The 24,678-nt window shown below is 41.8% G+C and overlaps 1 protein-coding gene across 1 annotated transcript in view; it reads left to right on the top strand.

Annotated features, from left to right (window-relative positions):
• The first annotated feature begins 1,491 nt into the window (after positions 1-1,491).
• The window catches only part of fstl5 (follistatin-like 5), a 154,501-nt gene continuing 131,314 nt past the window's right edge, over positions 1,492-24,678 (top strand). The window contains exons 1-3 of the mRNA XM_083785343.1: positions 1,492-1,626; positions 8,640-8,787; positions 19,556-19,586. Of these exons, the coding sequence (XP_083641469.1) occupies positions 8,650-8,787; positions 19,556-19,586 (169 nt within the window). The 5' untranslated portion in view covers positions 1,492-1,626; positions 8,640-8,649. The remainder of the gene's footprint in view (positions 1,627-8,639; positions 8,788-19,555; positions 19,587-24,678) is intronic.

Here is a 24,678-nt window from a genome sequence, read left to right as displayed (position 1 = left end):
GCAAAAGAAACAAGCAACCAGGTCTATGAACACAGGCCCAAAAGAAGCGAGCCCTCTGCCCTTATACTGTACATTTAACACTTTAGTCGAGCTTGGCTTATTGTCGGTATCAGCCGGTAACAAGCGGGAGTCTGTCCTCGTTAAAATGGGAGATGGATGCTGAGGTGTAGCACCACACCTACACCACCAGCTCCTAGTACATCCCACACAACATGCCACACCCCAGCTGTGCTATACTCATACACTGAGTTGGCGTCCATGAACGTGTGGGTCAAAGGCAAGAGCTCTACCGACTGAGCTACCCGGACACAGCCATCTAACAGTGTCCTTAAAGTCTGCATACGAGGCATAATCCACGCTGTCAGCAAACACAGCTGTAAGCCCAGCTGGGGGTCAGTATAGTGAGAGCGCAGCACATCTGCAGAGAAAAGAAGGACAATAACGTCCCTGTCTTTCTTCTCGCAAACACATCTGTTGCTCTGTCAGATGAGATTAATCATCAATAACCTCCTTCATCTCTTCTCTATCCGCCTATATGAAGGGATGTTGTATATTCTGGGTAGTACTGCACGATTCTTGTTCAAATGTGAATCTCTATTTTTATCCACAAGAATTGAGATCACATTATTATTACTATTTTTCCCTTTTTTTTGTCAATGGTGGTTGGTGCTGGGGTCTGGGTGTAGGATTTAAAAAATGAGGCAAGGGGGCAAGCCACTTACTGTTGGCAAATTTATTTGCATTTTCTGTATGCCTGTACGTCCTTTCACTTTTTTCTTAAAAATGTATTAAAGAAAAAAAAAGAATTGAGATCACGATTCTCACACGATTCTTTTTTTTTTTCAAGAAAATATTTTTTGTCTTTAGTCTGTAACTTTGCTGAGCATTTATACTACATTCAAAATGTGGCACCGGTCTGGAGAAAACTACTGTGGCTTTAAACAGCCAACATCAAAGTGCTTGACTTAAACCCCTTAGTCTCTCTCTTGTAGCAAAAACATATACGTATACCGGTATGTTAGTATTATCAAATCAAACTATAATTAAGCCAATTTCTGAATGTCTGAATGTGTGTGTGAGTGTCAAACTCTCATAGCTCCACACTGCCTGCACCAAATCACTCCCACTTTTCACACATAATTGACCATAATAATATGGAGTTCTTGACAAAGCCCCTTTTCCCATTTAACAAATTACAAATTCATAATTACTTTATTAGTGAATTAAAACGCCGACTTAAAACGCGCAACCTCGCACCCTCACACACCTCCGCCGCTTAGCGACACCTGCATCACAGGCCACCGTTCTCACTGTTACCCCACTGGCATGCTTCCTCTAGCTACCGCCGCAACACAACAAAGAGTGCCCTATACAATTTGGCCACGCCGCCACGGCGCACACACACACACACACACACACACACACACACACACACACACACAGCTACCGCGCCGCAACTCAACAAACAGTGGCAACTGTGGCACACAGACTACACAGCACAAGCACAACACACTTTCTTTCACCCGTCGCAACTACTTTCGCAAAGTACGCGTGTGCGTGGGGTCCATACACACAGTGACGGAGCCACAGCTTGACACGTTTGAACGTTTCCTTCCGCCAGCCCAGGTAAACAATTCCTTCCAGCTACTTTCGCAACGCACGTGTGTGTGTGTGTGTGTGTGTGTGTGTGTGTGTGCGTGTGCGTGTGCGTGTACTTTCGCAACGCACGTGTGTGTGTGTGTGTGTGTGTGTGTGTGTGTGTGTGTGTGTGTGTGTGTGTGTGTACTTTCGCAACGAACGTGTGTGTGTGTGTGTGTGTGTGTGTGTGTGTGTGTGTGTGTGTGTGTGTGTTTGTGTCTGTGTTTGTAGCTACTTTCGCAACGCACGTGTGTGCGCGTGTGTGTGTGTACAAGTTAAAATTAATGGTAATTAATATTTCTGGGGGGCAATATCTCACAACGGGTAAGGAGTCAGGACTAGTTAGTTGAAATAAAGCAAAAAGATCACCAGCCCTCTATTTGAAACCACATAACACTTGAAACCAAGCATTCTGCAGGGGTCAAACATTCATATTAAATTGCTCATCTAAAAGCTACGTGTTTTTAGCTTGCAGACTTTTTTTTGTAGAGGGAAATATTAGAGGATATAGGCCTCGGAGGCCTAAGTAATGGGTTTAGTGGGTAATATCCTTTTAGGTCATTTTATTTTATTCTGGCACGGGCAGTGCAGTATTATGGAAGTGTTTTGGCAGAGGCTTCATCAGCATAATATTTTTTCAGCATGATTACACTGAATAATTAATTATATACACATCAGCAGAATATTGCTGTCACACCCACACCAGGAACGTCATCACATCCACAGCAACGTTTCAGCAGTCAATTAGTCTGAGAAGTATTCCCTTTGGGGTTTATGAACCGGTCGGGAGCAGATGGTAACTGTTGTGGCCATGTTGTTGTAGTCACTGATTTGCAGTCATCAGGCAGGAAACCAAACCACAAACCGGAATCAAAAGTACGCAAAAATCCCTGTGATCAAGGCCATCGTAATTTGAGACTATACCCAATGAAAGTCTTCGTATGAATCTGGCACATTTCTTCAAGTACGTCTTGGAATAGTTTGTTTTGTCTTTAATAATTAAACTGTCAGGATGTAATAGACATTTTTAGAATCTGATCTCAGGTCAGAATGGGTTAATTCCAACTCATAGTGACTGGCGAGACTAAAAACAAACAGGGAGGGCCAAAATCAGAGTAATCTAGTAAGAGTAATGACACTCCCGTTGACTCTCATTGTAACAATGGAATGCGGAAGTGCTCATTCTATCTCAATGGGATAGTTCCAGCCATAGGAGCAATGTTTGGAACTATCGCCCATAGGTACCAGCTTTGCGGCGAGATGATTACTCTGGCCAAAACAAGCAACGCCGAAAAAGCCGGGAATCACACTATGTGATCATTCGGTCTAGACCGGATCACACAGCAATTTAGAAACACAGACCCAGGCTTTCCTCCGAGGTGGAAAGCCTGGTGACACGAGGTTAGCGCTCAATACTTTAAATCCCTGCACCACTGATGGGAGATTTCAGAACTCAGAGAAAACACTGCTGGTCGGCTGAGTGTGCCAGCTTATAACCACCTTCACGCTGCAGGCCTGAGTCTTTCAGCTAGGGAGAAGATGAGTGCTGTTTTTTTTACTGTCCTTTTATGACTTTATAGTGGATTTGTACTCTACTTACTGTAAGACCATTTTTGCTGTATTTGTACTGGAGTATTTCCAATGTCCAGATTTTACTTCTACTCCACTACATCTTGGATCCAAATATTGTACTTTTACTCCATTGCATGAAAATGTTAGTTACCACTTACTTTGTGCAGTAGATTTTGATTATTATTACAAAACATACATTACTTCCTTCAGCTCTACCTCAGCCATTTGAAAATGGCTGAAATAGATGGCAGATCTACAAGATCACAATGTGTCGCGATGCCACGCAATGTGAGCTTGTAGCTTGTAGCTATTTTCAAAAGATTTGTATACAATTTAAACTTGTGGTTTATGGGACATTCTGCATAATAACGAGTATACTTTCTACTTGTAGTACTTTAAGTACATTTTGATGTCAATACGTTGGTACTTTTACTTAAGTCAATGTTGAGTACCTGTATTAGAGTAGCTCTACATTGCAGTATTGATACTTTTTGATTGATACTAGATTAATTCATAGATGGATACTGTAGAAGTGATAGAAGCGAGGCAACAATAACTCCAAATATAAGTCACGGTGGCCTAGCTGCGGTGCTTCCAGAGGCCAACACACAGCAGATGCTCCCGTGATACACTGCAGATATCTGCGAGACAAAGTGGTTGTTATGTTAGGAGAAGCATCTGTTGAAAGTTTTGCACCTCACTTTTTGAAACCAGCCTTTCATGTCAGTGTTTTTCCTAGCCAGTTTTTCCCTGGAGTTTTCACGCATGCATGCTCTTGTAGTGCGTGTGCATGTGCCGGACCCGTTTGGCCTAGTCACGGCTGCCTACTAAAAATCCTACTGTGGTGACTAGACCAATTATTTGTTTACAAACATCGAGACTGCATGGTCGCACGGGTGACTGTTTCATGTAATCAATTCCCAACAGATCTCCAAACCTGTTGTTTTGGCGAGCGCTAGTTTCAGTTCAGTCCATTGAACCTCTTCTTGTGTGTTGGCTAGTGAGGTGCACCCTACTAGGAGACATTTATACTTCAATGCGCAACAGTATTGCACGCAGAGGACAGCTGATATACAAGCTCACATCGCATCGCAGATGCGACTGTTGTGAGCGTAGAGGTCTGCTTGCGCGACACCATCGCAGGACAAAGCATAAATTATACTTTATGGGCTGCAGCTGCGCGTGCAGCCATGCACAAACAGGCTCAACAGGACAACTGCTTTGAATTGCTATTATTGTTAACACAACACAACAGAAACCAATTGATTACTGTATATATTTCAGGGGTGAGATAACAATACAAATACTAATCGTTCTTCTTCCACACTGGAAGAAAAACAGCATCTGAAAGTTTGATGGGGCATTTTTTACACTTCCATTGCATCGCCATCTTATGAGAGGTGGGTTTTTTGTCCGAGTGAAATAGTATGAGAGTGACGACACTAGCGTTGACTCCCATTGTAACAATGAATGCGGAAGTGCTCATTCTATCTCAATGGGATAGTTCCAATGTTTGGAACTACTGTATAGGGACCCGCTTTGCGGCGAGATCAAAGCGTGACGTGTCGCCACTCTCTTAATATTGCACTCGGGGTCTTGCCGGCCTGTGAGCGCATGCTGGTGCTTATCAGTGTGACGTCGTCTGATAAGGCGTCTATAGGGGAAACAGTGAAACACTGCATGTAAACACTGTGGTAAAATGGAGACTTGGGGGTGTTTGAAAAAACAAAAGAATCAACTTGATTGTCTTTAACTCCGTTACATTTGTACATGTTCAAGTAAAAAAATATATACATAAACACAGAGTGTTTTTCTATGCGTAAAATACATACATATCAAATATATATAATATCACACAAAATATCTGAATATCATTTGCTTTTATAGAGATTTAGTAGAAGTGGTGATTAGTGGTGATGCCATATTTTTGCTGAATATCTATAGGCTATTTTAATCCACTGTCTCCTATACTGTAATAGTTTAGCACAGTCCGACCATAGATCAATGTCTAGATTCTCTAGAATGTGTCTAGATTTTGTGAAATTTAGTTTTAGTTTTTTTGCTGCCAATGCATTTCTATGGTAATGACCAGTAGTGGAAAAAGCACTCACATGTTTTACCTGAGTAAAAGTAATTGTGTGTGTGCGCGAGCGAGCGTGCGGTTTGAACATGAGCTCTGATATACTGTACATATTTCGTGTGTTGCCGTATGTCTTTCTGTCTGTCTGTCTGTTTTTCCATCGAGTAGTAGAAGCAACAATCAGCTGCACACTAAGATCATTGTTTTGTTCTAACGATCTCACTTGGTGCATGTTTACCAGTACACACAGGACCATGCAGTACATATAATATGGGACCAGCACTATGGGACCAGTACACATGAGACCAGTACATATGGGACCAGTACATATGATATGGGACGGGGACCAGTACATATGATATGGGACCAGTACATATGATATGGGACCAGCACTATGGGACCAGTACACATGAGACCAGTACATATGGGACCAGTATATATGGGACCATGCAGTACATATGGGCTCAGTATGTGTGGAACAGTGCATAAGGCACGTACTGTCTCTCTGGTCCATTAATAAACCGTTTAATGCTGAGACTCGGGGAGGAAGATGATTGATTACTCTTGCTGACATGTTAATCCTGCTGGCTGGAAGACTGTTGGCAAAGCAGCAGCAAGCAAGCAGGGAGTGTTCCTAGGAATGTACTGTATGGGAATGTAGGAGAACATAATACTTAATTAGTTATTTCATACTAATGTATGAAATAACTAATATTAATTTTTGGAGAGTCTAGAAAGTATAGCTGCTCGTTCTGGATGCATGTTGATATTGTACAGTTATAGAGCCACTAGTATTTGACATGTGATATGTTTTGTGAATCTTCAGCTACAGAAAGGCTCATATATTTCCGGACACAGGGACCAAAGTCTTCACATCTGCTCAGGAAAATGAAAAAAAAAAACTATACAATTTTACAATGTAGGCATTTAGTAGACGCTCTTCATCCAGAGTGATTTACAGTAAGCAAGAACAACACATGGCAATACATCAAATACATAAAAATAGTCATCAAGAAATAAGAATCATAAGCGAGCTAAGAACTTAACATCCGTCTAACAGTAGAATATCTTGGCTGATCTGAGCAACCGGGGGGGTGGGGCAGGTTGTAGGGTTCGATCGGACTTTGAAGATATCAGGGTTCCATACCGTTGGTTGCATTGTACATAGACATATATAAAGGCTAGATGGCTCAAGGCGGAGTCTCTGACGTAGTTCACCCGGCGGCCGTCTCCCTCAAACTCCCTCAAATCTTGACGGATTTATAAACGGGTTGGTTTATTACAAACGTTAGCAACGTGGCTATGATTCGGGACGCGAATAGTAGACACAATGTTATGCTGCCCCTCAGTAAGGTGGCCTCCACGTAGAAACGTCGCTCTCCATTGGCCAGAGCACGGGTGAGCCATATAGCTTTCATATCTATGGCTTTGTAGGCCGGCATCAGTGTTTTTTGTTGTTTTTTGTACTAGAGAAGCATGCTGGGGCAGGGAAAGATAAACCACCAATACCAATTCACAGTGTTTCCTTAGCTACAGTCGAGTCACTGTGACAAAGGCGACCTTTGACCTCTTGCGATGCCACGTGGGCACATGGCAGAGTCACGAACAACGCCCCGCTGTGTTGTCTGACTTGAGACTCACCACCGCGGAGACGAAGCAAGGTCATGGTACTTCCTGTCATTCTCGTCACGTTTGACTGGATGACAAAGCCAGTGAAGTGTAGACACCATCGCTACAGATCCCTTGGCTGTTCCGTCGTGTCAATCCGGATGACCCGAGTAGAGCTCTACTGAAGCTGCTAGACGTTGTTTTGACGAATACGACAATTCAACGCTGTCTGAAGAGGACAGCAAAGCAAGTAGAAAGGTTTAGGTTGAGTGCGATTGTTTGAGGTTTGTTCACTTCACATAATTGTCGTCATACAGTAGCTGAAAAAAAGCATTTTGTGTCACACATCAGAAATGGCAAAGCACGCATGCACGCATGCACACACGCACAGACGCACACACGCACAGAGTTGAGGAGGCTTCACCTACACGTTTTATTTCCTTCATTTTTTATTGATGGAGATTAGTGGAGTGTGACGATAGCCTGCAGGTATTGGAGCCAGATGAAGTGCAGACATACTCCACTGTTGATGACTTCCAGGAGGATGTCCTTGTCTTGTAGAGAGGGATCACGTTAAACCTCACTCTCCATGTTGGCTAGAGTGCTGCTGTGCACAGTGCACTATAGAGACTGACACAGGAGTGGATTTTCAATCCTGTCCCATCCCACTCCAACAGAAATCCCAGTAGTAAAAACGTTCTTTTTATTTACGCTAAAGAGGAGAGGCTGGTCTGCATTCATGCAAGCGGAGGCGGAAGTTGAGAGTAACATAGCTCTAAATTAAACGCATTAGAGCTATGGACCAGAGCTAATGAGGGGCATGCACAGGGGAGGAGCTGCCAATGTTGCCTCCAAGTCCAAGGTGATGTTTTTCTTGGTGTTTTCGCCCCGTCTTTCACCAGAGCAAGATCTCTGGGCTTGATCAATGGACACTACGCTTCTGGTGAACGTGCTTTCAGTTCAACTTGTAGCATTTGCTCGTTCAAAGCCCACCACAATAGGTTAAATCCTACGACTGTGGGATTATTATTCTTTACACAGACACAGTGAACATTCATTAAAGCATGCATTTCCGCAGTCCGCACACACACACATTGTGTTTCGGCTCTGTTTTGAACCTCTGAATGTGGAAAGAAGCTGTTTGCATTCAGTCTCAATGTGCCCTCTACATCACATCGCTTCAGTTGCCACACAGCCTAATGAATGTGCAGCCGTCACTGTAATTATCTTAATATATTGGCTCGTTGTATGCTCTATCTCCATGTCCTCACGACGCCCATTTTCTCTTAATTGATTTAAAAGGAGATTTAATCTCCCTGCTGAGTGCACAGTCACTTATTGATAGCATTAGATAAAACCAACGACAGATTTATCTAGACTAATTACCAGTGGTGGAAAGTACATTTACTTAAGTACTGTACTTAAGTGCAATTTTTAGGTATTTGTAGTTTACTTGAGTATTTCCAATTTCCAGTATTTTTACTTCTACTACACTACATCTCGGATCCAAATATTGTACTTTTACTCCACTACAATAATTTGAAAACTTCAGTTACTACTTTGTGCATTTGTATTATTATGCATTAACCACTTCAACCCATTTGAAAATAGCAGATCTGAAAGCTCACAAGGCGTACAATTGTATGTATTGCCTCGACCTGTGTGGCCGGAATCGAACCTCCCCGCTAGGCTTGGTGGAGGCGAGAGCACAGCTAACCTTTCCGCTTTGGGTTTTTGGCAGGGGAGGACAGATGAGGACGTCACAGTGGTGGGTGGCAACCCTCTTCCTGCTGGGGCTGGCTGCGGCACCTCGTGCGGACGGGAGGCCCAGCGACAAGGAGGGCTTCATGCCGGCTGAATATCGACCTGTCGTGAGGTTCCGACACAAGGTAGGCTATTGACTTTGTTCCGTTGTGTCTGCAACAATAAGGGGTCTCTGCATTTCTGCCAATGTTGAGGCTGGTTAGAACAGACTTCTGGAAGGAGGCACAGGGAGAGATGCTGTGTATTTTGGGGGTGTCTGCATATTAAATCTGAATAATAAGGAAAGTGCTGATTCATTCCCTCCTGTCCTGTGCCTAGGGACGTCATCTTTCAAAAGATAATGTCAAATTAATGCTAGCCGAAGCTGGCAAGAAAGGAACGCAAAGCTTTGTAGGTGAGGATTAGAATACATTGCCCCTTAAAACATTAAACAAGTAGATAATCATTTACTGACTATGAGATCCAAGGCAAATCCCATGAGAAAGCTGTAAACTTAATTTTCTTCCCTTTTTGTGACTCTGGGGAACCAGAATATTGGTGATAAGATAAATGACAGAGGCCGATTTGGCAGGAAGTGGGATTTTAAAAGAATGTTAATGTCGATAGGCATTATAGTTACGATACATTCTGGCTATTTAAAACAAAATCATTATACATTTGAAAACTTGAACAGTGACATTCTGCACAATGATTACTTTTGCGACTTTAAGTACATTTTGATAACAATAGATCTGCTATTTTCTAAATATTTTTGCAGTTTCTCACTGCATTTGAAGACAGTGTGCGGGAGTCCCTTCATTTTCAGTATGTCGGGCACTTGGCTGTCCTTCTATGCACCTGTTGAAAAAGCCTCGCGTTATAGCATAGTTTCGAATGAAAAAAAAAATCTAACACCCCTATAACCTCATATTAGTTTTTACCAGTTACAGTATGTAAGTCCCGTAACTTTATAAAAGTTGTAACCTCATATCAGTTTTAACCAGTTTTTAGTCCCATAACCTCATACGTTTTTACCAGCCACGTAAGTCCCCTAACCTCAGTCTCAACCATAACAGGCCACGCACTTTTTCATAATGAGCACTGTAGAAGCAATCTGGGAACCCATCTGCAATTCAAAAGAAACAACCAGCCCTCTGCTGGTTGTTTCCTTTGAATTTGCCTCTGGGGATAACAGGATGTTGGCCCGTTTTGCACGCCGTCAGCCCTCCATTTCCTGTGGTCTGCCTATATGTTTCAACAATGTAAACATGTTCTGAATGGACCTGCTGACAGATTTGGTACAGCACAGAATCTCAAGATTACTGTAGGAGAGACTGGAGACGGTTGGACAGAGTGGAAAGCTGCCGCATTTGGACAGCATGGGCTCAACATGTTTCAACATGAGTGTTACGTCTCATACCCGAGTATAAGTTCAAGTGCATGGGGCGGTAGAGGGCAGACGGGTTATATGCCCAGGATGAGCTGGACATTTGCATGTATACACGTTGTCAGCACAATAAACCCTGGCAACGACAGGCAGACTGATAACACGCCATGCATGCCCGACTTCAGCAGAATCAGCACATTAAGCAGCCCATCTTCACGTTATCCAAATCCGCACAAAACAGCATGTTTTGCCCATGTTGACTGGACATGCCTGACTTCAGTGCAGATATGCCAATATACGGACAGACGGTACATGGTGTGTGTGTGTGTGTGTGTGTGTGTGTGTGTGTGTGTGTGTGTGTGTGTGTGTGTGTGTGTGTGTGTGTGTGTGTGTGTCTGTGTCTGTGTCTGTGTGTCTGTGTCTGTGTGTCTGTGCGTGGTAGGCAGACAGCCAACAGTCCTCCAGACTAGAGTCAATTAAATTAACCATAAACATAGATGCCTGGGGAAAGTGGCTGTCTTTGAGCCTAGGCTGCAGCAGAACTGCTTGACAAAGTTAGCAGCACAAATAAAGTGACTTTTAAAACGAGGCTAATTCAAGAAAACACTAGGCACTTGAATCGTTCCCTTTGTCAGTCACCCAGGACCTTCTAGCGACAAGTTTGTTAACAGCAGTGGTTTTCAATCCTTTTCATATCAAGGTCCATTATTTATTGGGCATTTGAGCCACAGTCACAGACCACCATTTGATGAGATTTTGCCTCTCAGACTCAACGTTTTGATTATCGTTGGATAATATTTTGCCCACAATGATGATGTTGGTACCATATTATGGTAATGGTGAAGACTTCTTGTAAATTACGTAATGCAGATGTTTAACAATAATTTTACTCTTGGGAGCGTAACATGAAACCAAACCGTAACTAACAGGGGCAACAAATTAGTCTTCGCCTGTTGGCCTTATAATTGCGATTACAAAAATACCTTGTTGGATTTTAGTTGATACAAAAAGGAAAAAACGAAAAAGAGAAAACCTCCGGATAGATTTCGATTTCTGTTTAGCTATTATCTTTTATAAATAAAGCAGTATACACCCACATACACAAAATGGAATCAGACCGCAGAAGCTACAACAAATAAAACGAAATGATGCATGGGCTTTATTCCTCAACTCCGATGAAATGAATGTGCCTGCCGTTTTGATTAAATCGTGTGGGGGAATGCCATCACAGCATCTGCATACTATTATAAGTTATGTCTTCTGGGAGAAGAAAGGAAAACGGCTCATTTATTTGTCTCTCAAAAAATGACACAATATTTACACAAAATGTCTCAGTCTGTCCTTTATCGGAGCGCCGGCAAGAAAATCAAAGAATCGGATGAAAGAATAAGCATTAAACTACAGATATAAAGCGCTTAAGGCTTCTCGTATTTCTATCTCAATTTATAGGTCCACTCTTAGAAGGGTAAATTTCAATATACGGCAAACCAGTCTGTGCGTTGAGGCATTTCTATTGTGATAGGATTGAAATAATTCAGTGCTCACTGGTTATGTTTGATGAATGACTATAAACCATTTTGTTTTGACCTTCAGTATCCTTCCAGATCCCAACCACAGCCGAGCTTTTTATGGCTGATTGTGGTTATGCAGTTGAGTTGAACGGGCTGACTAGAGACCGGAGTCATGCCAATAATCATTACATTCATTGGAGTAAATGATCTAAAAGAGAAGTCATTCATTTGTCATTGCTAAAAAGTAAAAAGACAAGCTTTTGCCAATGTACAGTGCATGGCAGGCAGCCGTGGCATGGCAGTAGCAGTGCTAATGATTTGTCCCTGAAGGACATTGCATGACGAGGTTAACAGGATCAGCAAGACCCTCGTAAGATTATTAACGTTTCGCTCACACGGAAGGAATTGGACTGTCACTGGCCGCCGGTCACGTACAGTACACTCTGCTCATAATTCTTTGTGGCATTGTTTTGCAAATTAGCTGTGAAATCCTGCTGATGAGGTCAGGTGCAGGAAACTGATACTGTCTCAACACAGTTAAATTACCACTCAACAGCGGTAATGTATTGCAGGTGAGAGAGAGAGAGAGAGAGACACTACCATTTCATTTGTAATTAAAGTCTACTGGCATTTTTTTGTTACATCACATCCACCCAATTGCCAGAGAAGAATCGTTACCATTGTACGTTTCTGGAAACCATGCACTGACATCTAGCATGTGAACGTTGTAGGTCTTGTAGATCTGCTATTTTCACTAATTTGGGTCCCAGGCTTAATGTAGAATTTCTCTTTAGGGTCTTGAGCTAAAAGATGTGGCAACCGTTGGTCCATAACATACTGTATGACTAAAAATGTTGGCAAGGAAGGGTTCAGCCGATTGAGAGCCCAATTTACTTAAATATTTAAAAAAGAAAATCAATTGTGGAGATACTTGACCTATTGGCAGTGTCACGAGAAAAGGAATTTGTCGTCACTATCAGGTGGCTTTGGAGATTAGCAGGACCAGATGGAAGGACATCAGTCAGACACAGTCACACACACACACTCACTCACTCAGACTTTTCAGTAGACAGCCCCCCCCCCCCCCCCCCTCTCTCTCTCTCTCTCTCTGAGCCACAACGTACAAAAACATAAATAAATTGTGTGTGAGTTTGTGTCACTGACGTCAATGTGACAGAATGACAGCTGGGTGGTGTCTGTCCCTGGTGGCCCGCCTGGACACATAACAGATCTAGATTAACAACAAGAGTGAAACGTGGTAATCCAGCCAGCTCTATTTAGTGGTGTAAAGCAGGGGTTCTTAACGTACTGGGCTGGGGACCCCCGGAAATGCTTTGGCCATGCATGTCTCGTGACTGGTATATACAGTATGTCCAATGTATTTGTATTTAGTTCATGAAGTTAACATAACTATAACTAAATGCATTTGAAGTTAAATTAAAAAAGGTTACTTTTCAGGATTCCAATTCAAAAATAGAAACACATTATTCAGGATTTCAATTGAAAGTAGAAAAAGTGCCCTTCTGGGCACAGGTCTCCACCAGGAGGATAGGAATATTTAGGAGTAATATAAACATGTTTTTTGTTTGTTTGTTCCAATCTTTGCCAATCAGGATGGAATATGGGAAATGGTGCAGATCCGTGTTGATGGCACGCATGCACCTGTTGGTGGCGCTATAACAGGGCAATGTGAAATGGGTGGGCTATATTCCTCAGCCTAGTAGGAAAGTGCGTGAAAGATTTCACGTGAAATTGCACGCTGCGTTCATGATTTGAGGTTTTTTGTTCAAAACAGGCCAATCCTGCAAAATTTGAAAGCCAATGTTAAGCCAATTAGGATGGAATATGAAATATCAGACACATCCGTCTTGAGCACATGACTATGGAGATACTGTGTAACGATTTGCGGGATTTTTGGACAAAATCTGTAGGTGTACTGTGCAAAAACTTGTTTTGCACAAAGCGGCCTCCTGGTGGCGCTATAACAGGCCGTTCTGGAAATTTTGGGGCAGAGGTTCATCGTTGGCATCCAGGGAGTGTGTGTGCAAAATGTGGCATCGAGCGGGTTAACGGTGGCCGAGATTAGCTTGTCACGGACGGACGGACGGACACACGGACACACGGACGGACGGACGGAGTGCAAAACATACTCTCTCCCCATGCCTTCGGCCTGGTGGAGACAATTATTATAGCAAAAGCAGCTGATATGAAAGCTCAAAACGTGTCGCAGTGTGACATGTTTTGACCTTGTAGATCTTGTAGATCGGCTATTCGGTGGAAATATAGTGGTCCTCTCCATCTTCAAAGTTGCCCACCCCTGGTGTAAAGTAACTAAGTACATTACTGTATAGGCTGCTTAAGTAGAATTTTGAGTATTTATACATTTTCTGAACTTCTGCTCCAGTACATTTTTATGCTCCACCACAATTATTTTCAAACTTTAGTTACTAGTTACCTTGTAGATTTAGATTATTACTACAAATCGACATCAACCACTTCAGCCCTATACATTTTGGCCATTTGAAATTAGCCGATCTGCTGTTTTCAAAAATCTTTTATACATTTGAAAACATTGTTGTGAAATTGGGACATTCTGCATAATGAGTGCATCCAACATTTGGTAATTTTTTTATACCAATACTGTTCTACTTTTACTACATTTGAATTCCAGACGTGTAACAAAAGTGGTAAGAAATGTGAGTACTTTTTCCACCACTGATTGATTTCTACAGAGCCAGACGTATAGGAGGGCAGTTGTACAGTTGGGTGCTTCTCTCTCTCTGCTCCCTGGAGATGTTGAGCAGCAGTGGAGGCTCATGGCCTGGCAGAGTGGCAGCACACCCGCGGGAAATCACTCTTGACCAAATAAATTAACCTCACTGTCTTCCTGATGCAGCAGTCAGCCTCCATACATGCAGCAACTAGGCTAGCATTAGTACAAATCATAATAAGAGGGTCACACAAGCCCCTCAGGGCTCTTATATGCTGAGATGTTGAGATGTGGACTAGCTGTGCTATGCAGCACAATGCTCTGCTATATATGCAGCACAAAATCTGGGGAAAACTCTGGGTATTAGTTTAACCCATTTTGGGCGGGAACCCCTTTTGGTGTTAGCATTATGTTATGCTTTAGCTATTGAAAAATAGCAGACCTACAAGCTCATAGCACGCTACGAGCTTGTAGGTCTGCTATTTTTGAAAGATCGAAGAACAACTGACATAGAAACATAGCTTTTTCAGAAAACTGTCAGGATGTAGAAGACATTTTTAGAATCTGATCTCGGGTCAAAAAATATTCCTTAAAAATAGGAATAGGAATAGAATAGGATCTGGGACCTTCTCCTTTGGTACACCCATTCATGGGACATGTGAGAATGAATGGTCCAGTGAAAAAAAGAGAAGAAAAAAGACCATTGTGGGAGTATGGATTATATATTTTCTTACACCATCACTAAACGCAAGTGAAATTCACCTGCCTGTATAACAAACAGGGATGTGGTCAGGGAAACAAACTATAGCTACACTGAGCATCATGAAGGTACCCAAGGACCCTGCACCCACTTCAGACATCAGCAACATTATGAAAATCACATGTTCTAGGGCTAACCATTTCAGCTATATGTGGACAAAGCCTGAAGCTGAAATTATTGTCTGTCTAGCAGATAAACTTTAAACCGTTTCTATTTCTATATTCAAATAGCTTTCTCCAAATCACACTATGAAGTTATTGTGATTGACAGCAACCACAACGAGTTATAGTTTTGCTGGCCTCTAACCTATACTGTTAACACCCTTTTAAACTGTTTGAAATGGCATGTCACACAACTGCTGATGAAACCCAGATGTGCTTCGACAGGTTAAATCTAAATGTGTGCATACTGTATGTGAAGCCGTATACAGGGGTTACGTGTTTGCCAGCTATTTTCAGCAGGTTGTCAGGGAGCACTTCGCTCCTTATTGACTGTAGACCTGTTGCATAATGCATCCCTACACACTGCCCTACTGAAACGGGCCTAGAAAGGACGGAATTCGCAATCAAAGAAAAAAAGAAGAGAGGCATAAGCAGGCAAAAGCCAGGCTTTGCAGTTGAGGAATCAATAATGTATGGTCTTTCTTTCATATTCAATGTTTGTAGTGAGCAGTGGTGGAAAGTAACCAAGTACTTTCACTTAAGTACTGTACTTAAGTACAGTTTTGAGGGATTTGTACTTTACTTGAGTATTTCCAACAATATCCAATACTTTTACTTCTACTCCACTACATCTCAGAGGCAAATATTGTAATTTTACTCCACTACAATTATTTGAAAATCTACTTTGTAGATTTGGATTATTATTACAAAACATATACATTAAACCATTTCAGCCCTATATAAATTTCGGCCATTTGAAAATAGCCGATCTACAAGCTTACAATGCGTCGTGGTGTGAGTCATTGTGAACTTGTAGATCGGATATTTTCAATACATTTTAAAATGGGACATTCTGCATAGTGAGTACTTTCTACTATTGGTATACTTTAAGTACATTTTGATGCCAATACTTTTGTACATTTTGCACTTTTACTTGTAATGGAGTAGTTCTACAATGCAATATTGATACTTTTACCTAAGTAAAACAACTTTTTCCAGGTGCAAGACTGTATGGCACTCTTGTTAATGGAACTGTAATGCTGTTCTGGCACGGTGGTGGTCAAAATCCAGATGATTTAGAGACGCGTTATACACGGCAAGCTCTTTCTGAATTAGATTCCAAAGGAGTGTAATGGGTATGGGTCGTACTGTAACTCAGAGTGTAATGGGTATGGGCTGTACTGTAACTACAGTTGCAGTAGCTATTTTCCCATCTCCTTCATGCTTCTCCTGACCTTTTTAAAGGCATATCGTCCTTTAAGGTCTGTGTCCTGTCAAGCACCAATCATATAAATGCACTATACATCAGTTGAGAGGCTGAATTTTGTATGAAATAATAAATGGCTAGTAGCTCTCTGTGGCGGCTTTCACTGTGTTTGTGTGTGTGTGTGTGTGTGTGTGCGTGCGTGCGCTCAAATTACTACTGAACGGAACCAGGCTTTTAACCCATTTAGGACAGGAACCCCTGTACAGTATAGCAGCATAATTCTTTTGTAATCTTTGAATAAATATTTGCCGTTTTCTTTCTGAAAAGGTCAGGATAAGGTCAGGAAAGGTGACATAAAAAGATTAACTAATAATGCATCTAATAGAGTTGCGTGACTGCTGATGCTGTAGCATCACTGCAATAGGCATGTCTTTCCCCAAGACAGGGAAATAAGGATTTTGAAATAAAGAGAGAAAGAGAGAAGCAAAGAGAAAGAAAACAGAGAAAAATAAACTCATAATTACTTTCTTTTAAAACGAAAGGGGAGCGTTGAGACCATTTAAGAATGGTTTGAATACCAGCAGTTGTGGGAGTTGTATCCATTGAAGGCAATCAGCCAACGAACCTCTCAAGTTCACCGGTGTGTGAAAGAGTGGGTGAAATTACACCTTTTGTACAAGATACTCACAGATAGTTACACAATGGAACAATACATGGTTAATTACGCGAAAATCTCTGAAACCTAATTTAATCACACATAGTCAAGTTGGCTACAGTATGTTGAGACAGAAGGGCTGAAATGTGTGATGTGAAGGGCCAGCACAATAGCACATATTGCAGCAGTGCTGATGCTTTGTCTGTGGCCATGGGCTCTGAAGGACGTTGCATGACAAGGTTAACAGGATCAGCAAGACCCTCGTAAGATATCCTTATTCACGCTTCGCTCACACGGAAGGAATTTGGCTGTCGCAACCGGCCGGTCACGTGCACTTATACTCATCATTCTCTGTCATTGTTTTGGAAATTAGCTGTGAAATCCTGCTGATGAGGTCAGGTGCAGGATCCCCTTTAGATGCATACAGTTATTATCACAAGTATATTGATTGATTGTCATTATATAATGCTTCATAATGTGTTATGGTTATTATTATATTGCATTATATGTATGAGTGCTGTTTATAAATTATGCTGTGTTATTAGCAGATTCTAACCCAAGCACTGGAGTTGAATTATAAACTACTGCAGTGCCAAAGGATTGTGCAGCCTTGGTCAATTTGCACATTTACAAATGGAATCCTTGGAACTGAACCTGACTAGGATGGCATTAACACGTGGATTAACATTAATGTGGCCTCTGCCTTTGTCTATTGCAGCATGAATTTCTAAATAGCAAACTGCTATTTAATGGCCACAAAACCAAGGTCATGCTATTTTCTCCAAATAGCCTAGTCAATGTTCCCTCAAGCATCACCACTCTGGATGGAGTATCCATTGAATGGGTTGATTGATTTGTATATATCTTGGGATTTGGTTGGACAACAAGTTAAACTTCAAACACCACATTGATGCCTTGGCAAAAAAGCTCAAGTTCACGCTGAGTTTCTGCTACAGAATGAAGTCCTGCTTTTCTAATGCTTCTCGCAAAAAGCTGGTAATCAATCAATCAATCAATCAATCAATCTTTATTTATATAGCACATTTCAGACAACGAGTGCTTCACAGAAAAATATAATAAGAAAGAGCAAAAATAACAGCGACAAGGCCTTCTCTTTTTTATAGCGATTTCAGTAGATCCCGTGATCTTTTGTGGCCAGATGTAATTTTTTGGGGTCTAGTAGGACTATAGTAAATAATACAAAAATAAATCACTATAAAATTTTGTAAAACAATACATTTTTAGCCCCATGCTCGAATGCCCCCGCCCCCCTGTCAAAAACAGCTAAAATCCCTAAAACGAAAGAAAGCAGCAAATAAAGAAGAAAACAAATAACATCTTTTACTTTCTCTAATAACGACCTAAAACATGAAACTTGGTTGAAAAATAATTAAGTTGTCCTTTAACGTCTCGCAGGTTGCTACATTGGGATATATATATTCTCACGTATTTAAAGACAGTAGGCTAATCTCCCACTTTACATTTGCTCTAAATTTGAACTTGTCCAAAACTCTCTCAACCTCAGATCAAATGCTTGGCTGCGCTATGTCGTGCCCCCAACTAAATCTGAGGCTGGAAATAAAAGCCTTGATTTTTTTTTGTGACCCTGGACTTGGAATGACCTACAGACCAGACTCAAACTGGCTTCTGTGATTCCCCTAGTGAGCTTTAAAAGGATTGCCATGGGCACACTTCCCAAACATTGCTCCTGCTTTGATGTATAGCAAATGTTGGTTCTCTTGCTTTGTAGTTTATTAGCACATTCCGTTGCTTAGTTTAGCCTTGGCCCGTGACATTGGTTGTGTTGGACCTTCCTGTTCTACCTTGGAGCTTCTTCAGTAGTGGGTACTGCATTTATGAGCCTTACATGTTTGTCCTGTTATTGTGTTGTATTTATTGTTACTGGCAGAGCTGTGTCACTTATTTTGCCTCTTCTCTTGGCCAGTTCACACTTGTAAAAGAGACTTCAGTCTCAATGTGGTTTTTACTGGTTAAATAAAGGTTAAATAAAAATATAAACATGCATGTAAAGTGTAAACACCATGTGACATTTTATTAAAGGGCAACTTCACCCATTTTCAACCTATCTTCATGTAATGCTCATTATAATACGGTACCATTTTTGTCTACCGCGTCTACTGTGTCTCAGAGGAGGGCTGTGGACAGTTCACAAACTCGCTCTACCAGTGACATCATCGATCGGGAAACCAAGCTTATACTGTAGAAACTGCAGGCTTTCTTTCATTGGAAACAGTTAGCTATAATGGAAGAAATTGTTCTTCTTGCGTTCCTAAAGTGTCCACCACAGCCCTCCTATGAGACACAGAAACAAATGTACCAATTTATCATGACCATTAGTGAGGACCAATTATATGAAGATGGGTTGAAAATGGGTGAAGACGTCCTTTAAACACACTGAGTTATGTTCAGCTGAATTAAAAATGTGTGTTTGTTTTGTTATCTGTCATGGCTTTGTTTAATCGATTCCATTTTGTCTGTTTGTTTGTTTGTTTGTTCCTGCAGGATGGCGTCCCAGAGAGCCAGAGAATAAAGGGTAGGTTTTGCAAATCTTTCTTTTCTTGTCTTTCATTTCTGAACAGAGCTTAGCCGGTTGTTTGCTCTATAAAGCAGAATTATCCAGCACAACATGCACAGCAGTGTTGTTTTTGGCAGCACATTTCTATTTTAGTTTTGTCATAATCTTTGGACTGAAACTTCATTTAGTTTTAGTCATATTTTGGTCACCTGGAATGTTTTAGTGTTAGTCTAGTTTTAGGCGACTAAGTGTCAAAATACATTTAAAAATGCATTTTGGGCCCAGGCCGTGGCGTAACGGTCTGGGCACCGGACTGGTAATCCAGTCGCAGTGTGCCGCGGGTTCGACTCCCGAGCCCGACACGGCCTTTACTGCATGTCATCCCCCATCTCTCTCCCGTTTCCTGTCAGCCTACTGTCTGTCCCTTCAAAAAATCAATAAAAGGCGTAAGCCGCAAAAAAATATCTTAAAAAAAAAAAAAAAAATGCATTTTGGCGGGTCTTGATGCCGCTGTAATGACAGATTTTACACTTACACTTTACACAACGTGTAACACACGTGTCGCGCTGCGACGTGTTGTGAGCTTGTAGATTGGCCATTTTCAGCATGCAACCAAGTGTAAAATGACTTATACTGGATCTCTTGTCCACTTCCTAACATTAGTCTCTTCCTAACATTTTAGTCTAGTTTTTATTTGTTGACTAAATTGTCAATATATTTATTCTTAGTTTTAGTCACCATAGCTTAGTTTTCATTTAGTTTCCATTTAGTTTTCGTCTGTGAAAAAAGGTAGTCGATGAACATTTTTCGTCTTAGTATTAGTCGACGAAATCAACACTGATGCACAGCCACAGCGAGAAGTTAACACCATCCACGTGTTATTGTTACCAGTTATGGCCTGGCTCCAGGGCCACAACAAAGAAGGGAAAACTACGCCAGAGGTCAAGCAAAAATGCAAAAAGTGTTTTATGAACAAATAGTGAAAAGCTGAAGAATTAAGCAATTAATTCCACCAGATGGAATTGTTGAATGACTGTGGGCCTTTCCCTCTGTCTTTTCTATCAGTCGCAGCAGATCTGTCCAATTCTGAACACACGGAAGCCACATTTTGTCTGGTAAAAATTTTGCAATCCGTTGGAAATAGATTTTTTTTCTGCCCTGGTTATATTATCAATACAGTATATAGAGCATTGTTTCTTAAAGGGATTGTGACATTAAAAAAAAGGTTTTGGAATTGTTCTTGTTTTATTTAGGTTTTCTAATCTCAATTGCACCCAAAAAACATGAACTTTTAACATTCAGTAGATTTTCTGTGATCTGGGGTTTTCTGGCTCAAACAGGTGCTCTGATTTGCCGGCAGTAAGTGACATCACTTACTGCAAATCCCATATATGTCAATGGGATTTGCCAGCAGATGTCACTGTTTCACTGTGTTGCCTGTTTTCATTGTAGCTCAAAAGGCCCAAAAAACCCCAAAGAAAACTTCAGACCACAGAAAATCCACTGAATGTTCAAAGTTCAGGTTTTTTGGGTGTAATTGAGGTCATAAAACCTAAAAGAAAAAAGAAAAATAAATGAAAATGAATTTCATAAAACCTTTAAACAGTGGCAGGAGCAAAACATGAGTTTCTTCTGAAAGAGCATTATGTTGCAGTTTATTGGACCTTGGGGCTTGGGTCCTGATTTCATGGTCAATGCGACATTCAGGTCCTGGCTTGAAAACAGACATTTCAGAACGATCCCTGCATTGTGGTATCTGGTGTGATGTCATACTATCTATCCATAGGCTGTTCTTTTGTAATAGAGGTGTCATGGGCATGGCCCAATCTTGTGCATGACTGTATAGCTATAGAAAGCTGAGTTTCATTTCAAGTGTCTTCATCAGTGCATCGATACGGCGTGGAAAATGAGAATCTTCAATGGCGTATCGACCAAAATGCTGGAGGGTGGGATGGGGTGGGTTGGAGTGTAATGGCGGAGACGGGAGAAATATATAGCAGCAGAGAAAGCACTTTCTCCGTCAGTACAATAAAATGTTGGCTTGAAAAAAGAGAATATGGAGCTGCAAGGAGCTTTGAATAGAGACTTCATCCATTCAATTCACACATAGATTTAGTGCATGCATCCAGTAACGGCAGGGAGACGCCAGCATCCTTTGGCAGGATCCTCTGGCAGTATCCTTCATTTGCTGTTTCATTTTGTATGCCGTTCGCAATTCATATTTGTTCAATTCATTTTATGTGCTTCTGAAAAGCTTAATAAAACCTGTATGCTTTATGATAGAATGTAATAACACTGTAGCTATTACGTCAGCCATTACTTATTGGCTGAAATACATATGCCATATTATTGGAATGATAATAATTTCTAGGATGTAGATAATATACTGGCCTAAGTCACATTGCGTAGCACTAGATTCATTGACTACTTCACTAAGAGACCACACCATGAATGTGAAACGGTTTGAGGAAGCCAAGGTTAGGGCGAGACTCAGTGTGGACTCCTCATGCATTGAGGTCAGTCTGTTGCTCTCCCAGGTTGGCAGAGGGCGTGTAGCGCAAAAAATGGGTTACAAAACAATCGTGGGATAAAAACAATCACACCCGTGTGAAGTGAGGGGCGCTCAAATCATCGTACATCGTCATCAAGAATGGTGGTCCCTTATTGGCCAAGGGTCCCCGCCGACATACATATGCCGATTTGCTCAGTCACATGACGTAAATTCTCCATTCATTGTCAATGGCATTTAACAAACATTAAACACTATAGTAGTTAATTTTAAACCAGTGGCCAATGTTGAACTTCTTCAGAGACAACTAAACTGTCAGTGGTGCACACAGTGATAGTGAATCATCCTGCGCAACATTAACCCCAATGACTCTATACCTAACAAGGTGGCGTGAGGCAGCGGCAGCAGGTTTCCTCTCTCTGTCTGAGAGATGCATCTCGTCTGTCTGGCTCCAGTCTGATACCCCCCTAGCTCCCTTCCTCTAGATAAAAGACAGTGTCAGGTGAAAGGTGGGCCCCTACAGCCTAACCTGTCGACCACTAAGTGTTTGAAAGGGGATGCTAAGTGGATGTCTCCCTGTCTTCGCCACGTGGGAAGGTCAACGCTGAAATTGTAGAGGAGGCATTATCATAGAGGGCGTTCTGCAGCTGTCTGCTGTGATTCACTTTAATGTGGCGTGTTCGTAAGGAGAGAGAGAGAGAGAGAGAGAGAGAGAGAGAGAGAGAGAGAGAGAGAGAGAGAGAGAGAGAGAGAGAGAGAGAGAGAGAGAGAGAGAGAGAGGAGAGAGAGAGAGAGAGAGAGAGAGAGAGAGAGAGAGAGAGAGAGAGAGAGAGAGAGAGAGAGAGAGAGAGAGAGAGAGAGAGAAGAGAGAGAGAGAGAGGGGGGGAGAGAGAGAGGGGGGAGAGGGGAGAGGGGGGGAGAGGGAGAGGGGGAGAGGAGAGGGGAGAGGTCGAGGGGGAGGAGAGGGAGAGGGAGAGAGAGAGAGATCTCTCACTCTGGCCACTTTTCAGCAAACTCATTGCCCAAGCCAGGATATTAATGAGACGAGGAGAAAACTGCAGAGAGAAAACATAAATAATTCAAGCCCTTTCCTTGGATTGGAAGCTTCCTGAATATTTATTTTACCTTTTGAAATATGTCCAACTTTGAAATGCGGACTGTCTTAATTTCCAAGATTTTTTGCAAGAGTCAAAACAAATTTAATTTGTCAATGACATAACAATATCATAAAGCAGTTATCCTAGACCTAGCCAGTTCACAGGCCATGTAGTAATTTCCGTTCCAGTCTCGAGGAAAGGGTTGGTAGTTGTGTATGGTACTTTATTCCCAGAGGGGAAATTAAGGCATCACAGCAGCTCTCATCGTCAAAACAATAAAGATGGAAAAATGGACATCTAAAAAACACAGGCATTACCAAAGAGTATCATAAAATAAATAAAACTGACATCTAGGAAATAGTCAGTTTGATCAATCAATCAGTTGATTGATTTTAACATCCCCTCATTCCCCCATACAGGCTGATGAAGTCAGCCAGGGGAGGAGTTGTACAGTCTAATTGCGGCAGTGTAATACAGTTGTAACAGTCTTTTGCTAAAGGACAGAGCTTCTCTACCCTGCCACAGTGTCTTGTTTTGTGTTCTGGTGTGGGCTGCATTTTCTGTCGTTGATGTACGCATTTAGGCAGCCGATTGGAACCCCAAAAAACAATTACAGTCCGATGGAATGCTGCCGCCTATGAAACAAAAATGGAATGTCAGCATGAATGAGACAAAAACAGACATAAATAGTGCTGTCCGCTTCCCAGAATGCACTGTAATTGGAATTCCAGAACAACCCATGCCACACCGAGCACCAACTGTTCGTTTATATAGGCCTAGGTTGTGAGCAAATAAATAAAAACTGTGAGTCTGGAGTAATTTTACCAAATGAAATACATGATGGGATTGTTCATAGTCCCCCCAAACTTATTACTTGTTCAGTGGTAGAAACATTATGAAATCCAGGCTGTGGTGGTTCCTACAGTATGAGCTGAGCTCCTACGCCACCCCAGAGACTGACATTTTATAGACCTCAGTGCACCTCACCTCACCTTGCACAAACTGCCCTTTCTTTTATGAACTCCACCACACAGACTGGAATAGAACAGATTTGTGTTTCAGAGAGCACGCACGCGCACACGCACACGCACACACACACACACACACACACACACACACACACACACACACACACACACACACACACACACACACACACAATCATTCAGTGTACACTGAATGTTCCTCCTCTCAGCGGGACTGCACCACTTTTCATGGCTGCAAAGTGCAAACCACCATTATGCTACTTCCAACAGTAGCATACAGTAGCATCTTGGAGAGGCTTAAGTGTGCAGTAAGAAGAGAGTTACAGTATAGTCAAGTTTTGATATGACTGATGTCTGGATAAGGAGCTGGGCTGACTCCTGGGTGAGGACTGAGTAAGGGTCTAATTCGTCAAATGTTATAGAGTGTAAACCTACAGGATCGAGTGACCGCTGTAATGTGTGCTTTGAATGAGAGCTGAGGAACCACGGTTGTTGGAACCAAAGTGACCAAGGCATTG

This window comes from Protomyctophum parallelum, assembly GCF_964188405.1.
Source record: "Protomyctophum parallelum genome assembly, chromosome: 16".
NCBI classification, from domain to species: domain Eukaryota; kingdom Metazoa; phylum Chordata; class Actinopteri; order Myctophiformes; family Myctophidae; genus Protomyctophum; species Protomyctophum parallelum.
The sequence above is the reverse complement of the archived record's forward strand: the minus strand, read 5'-3'. Positions and strand labels throughout refer to the sequence as shown.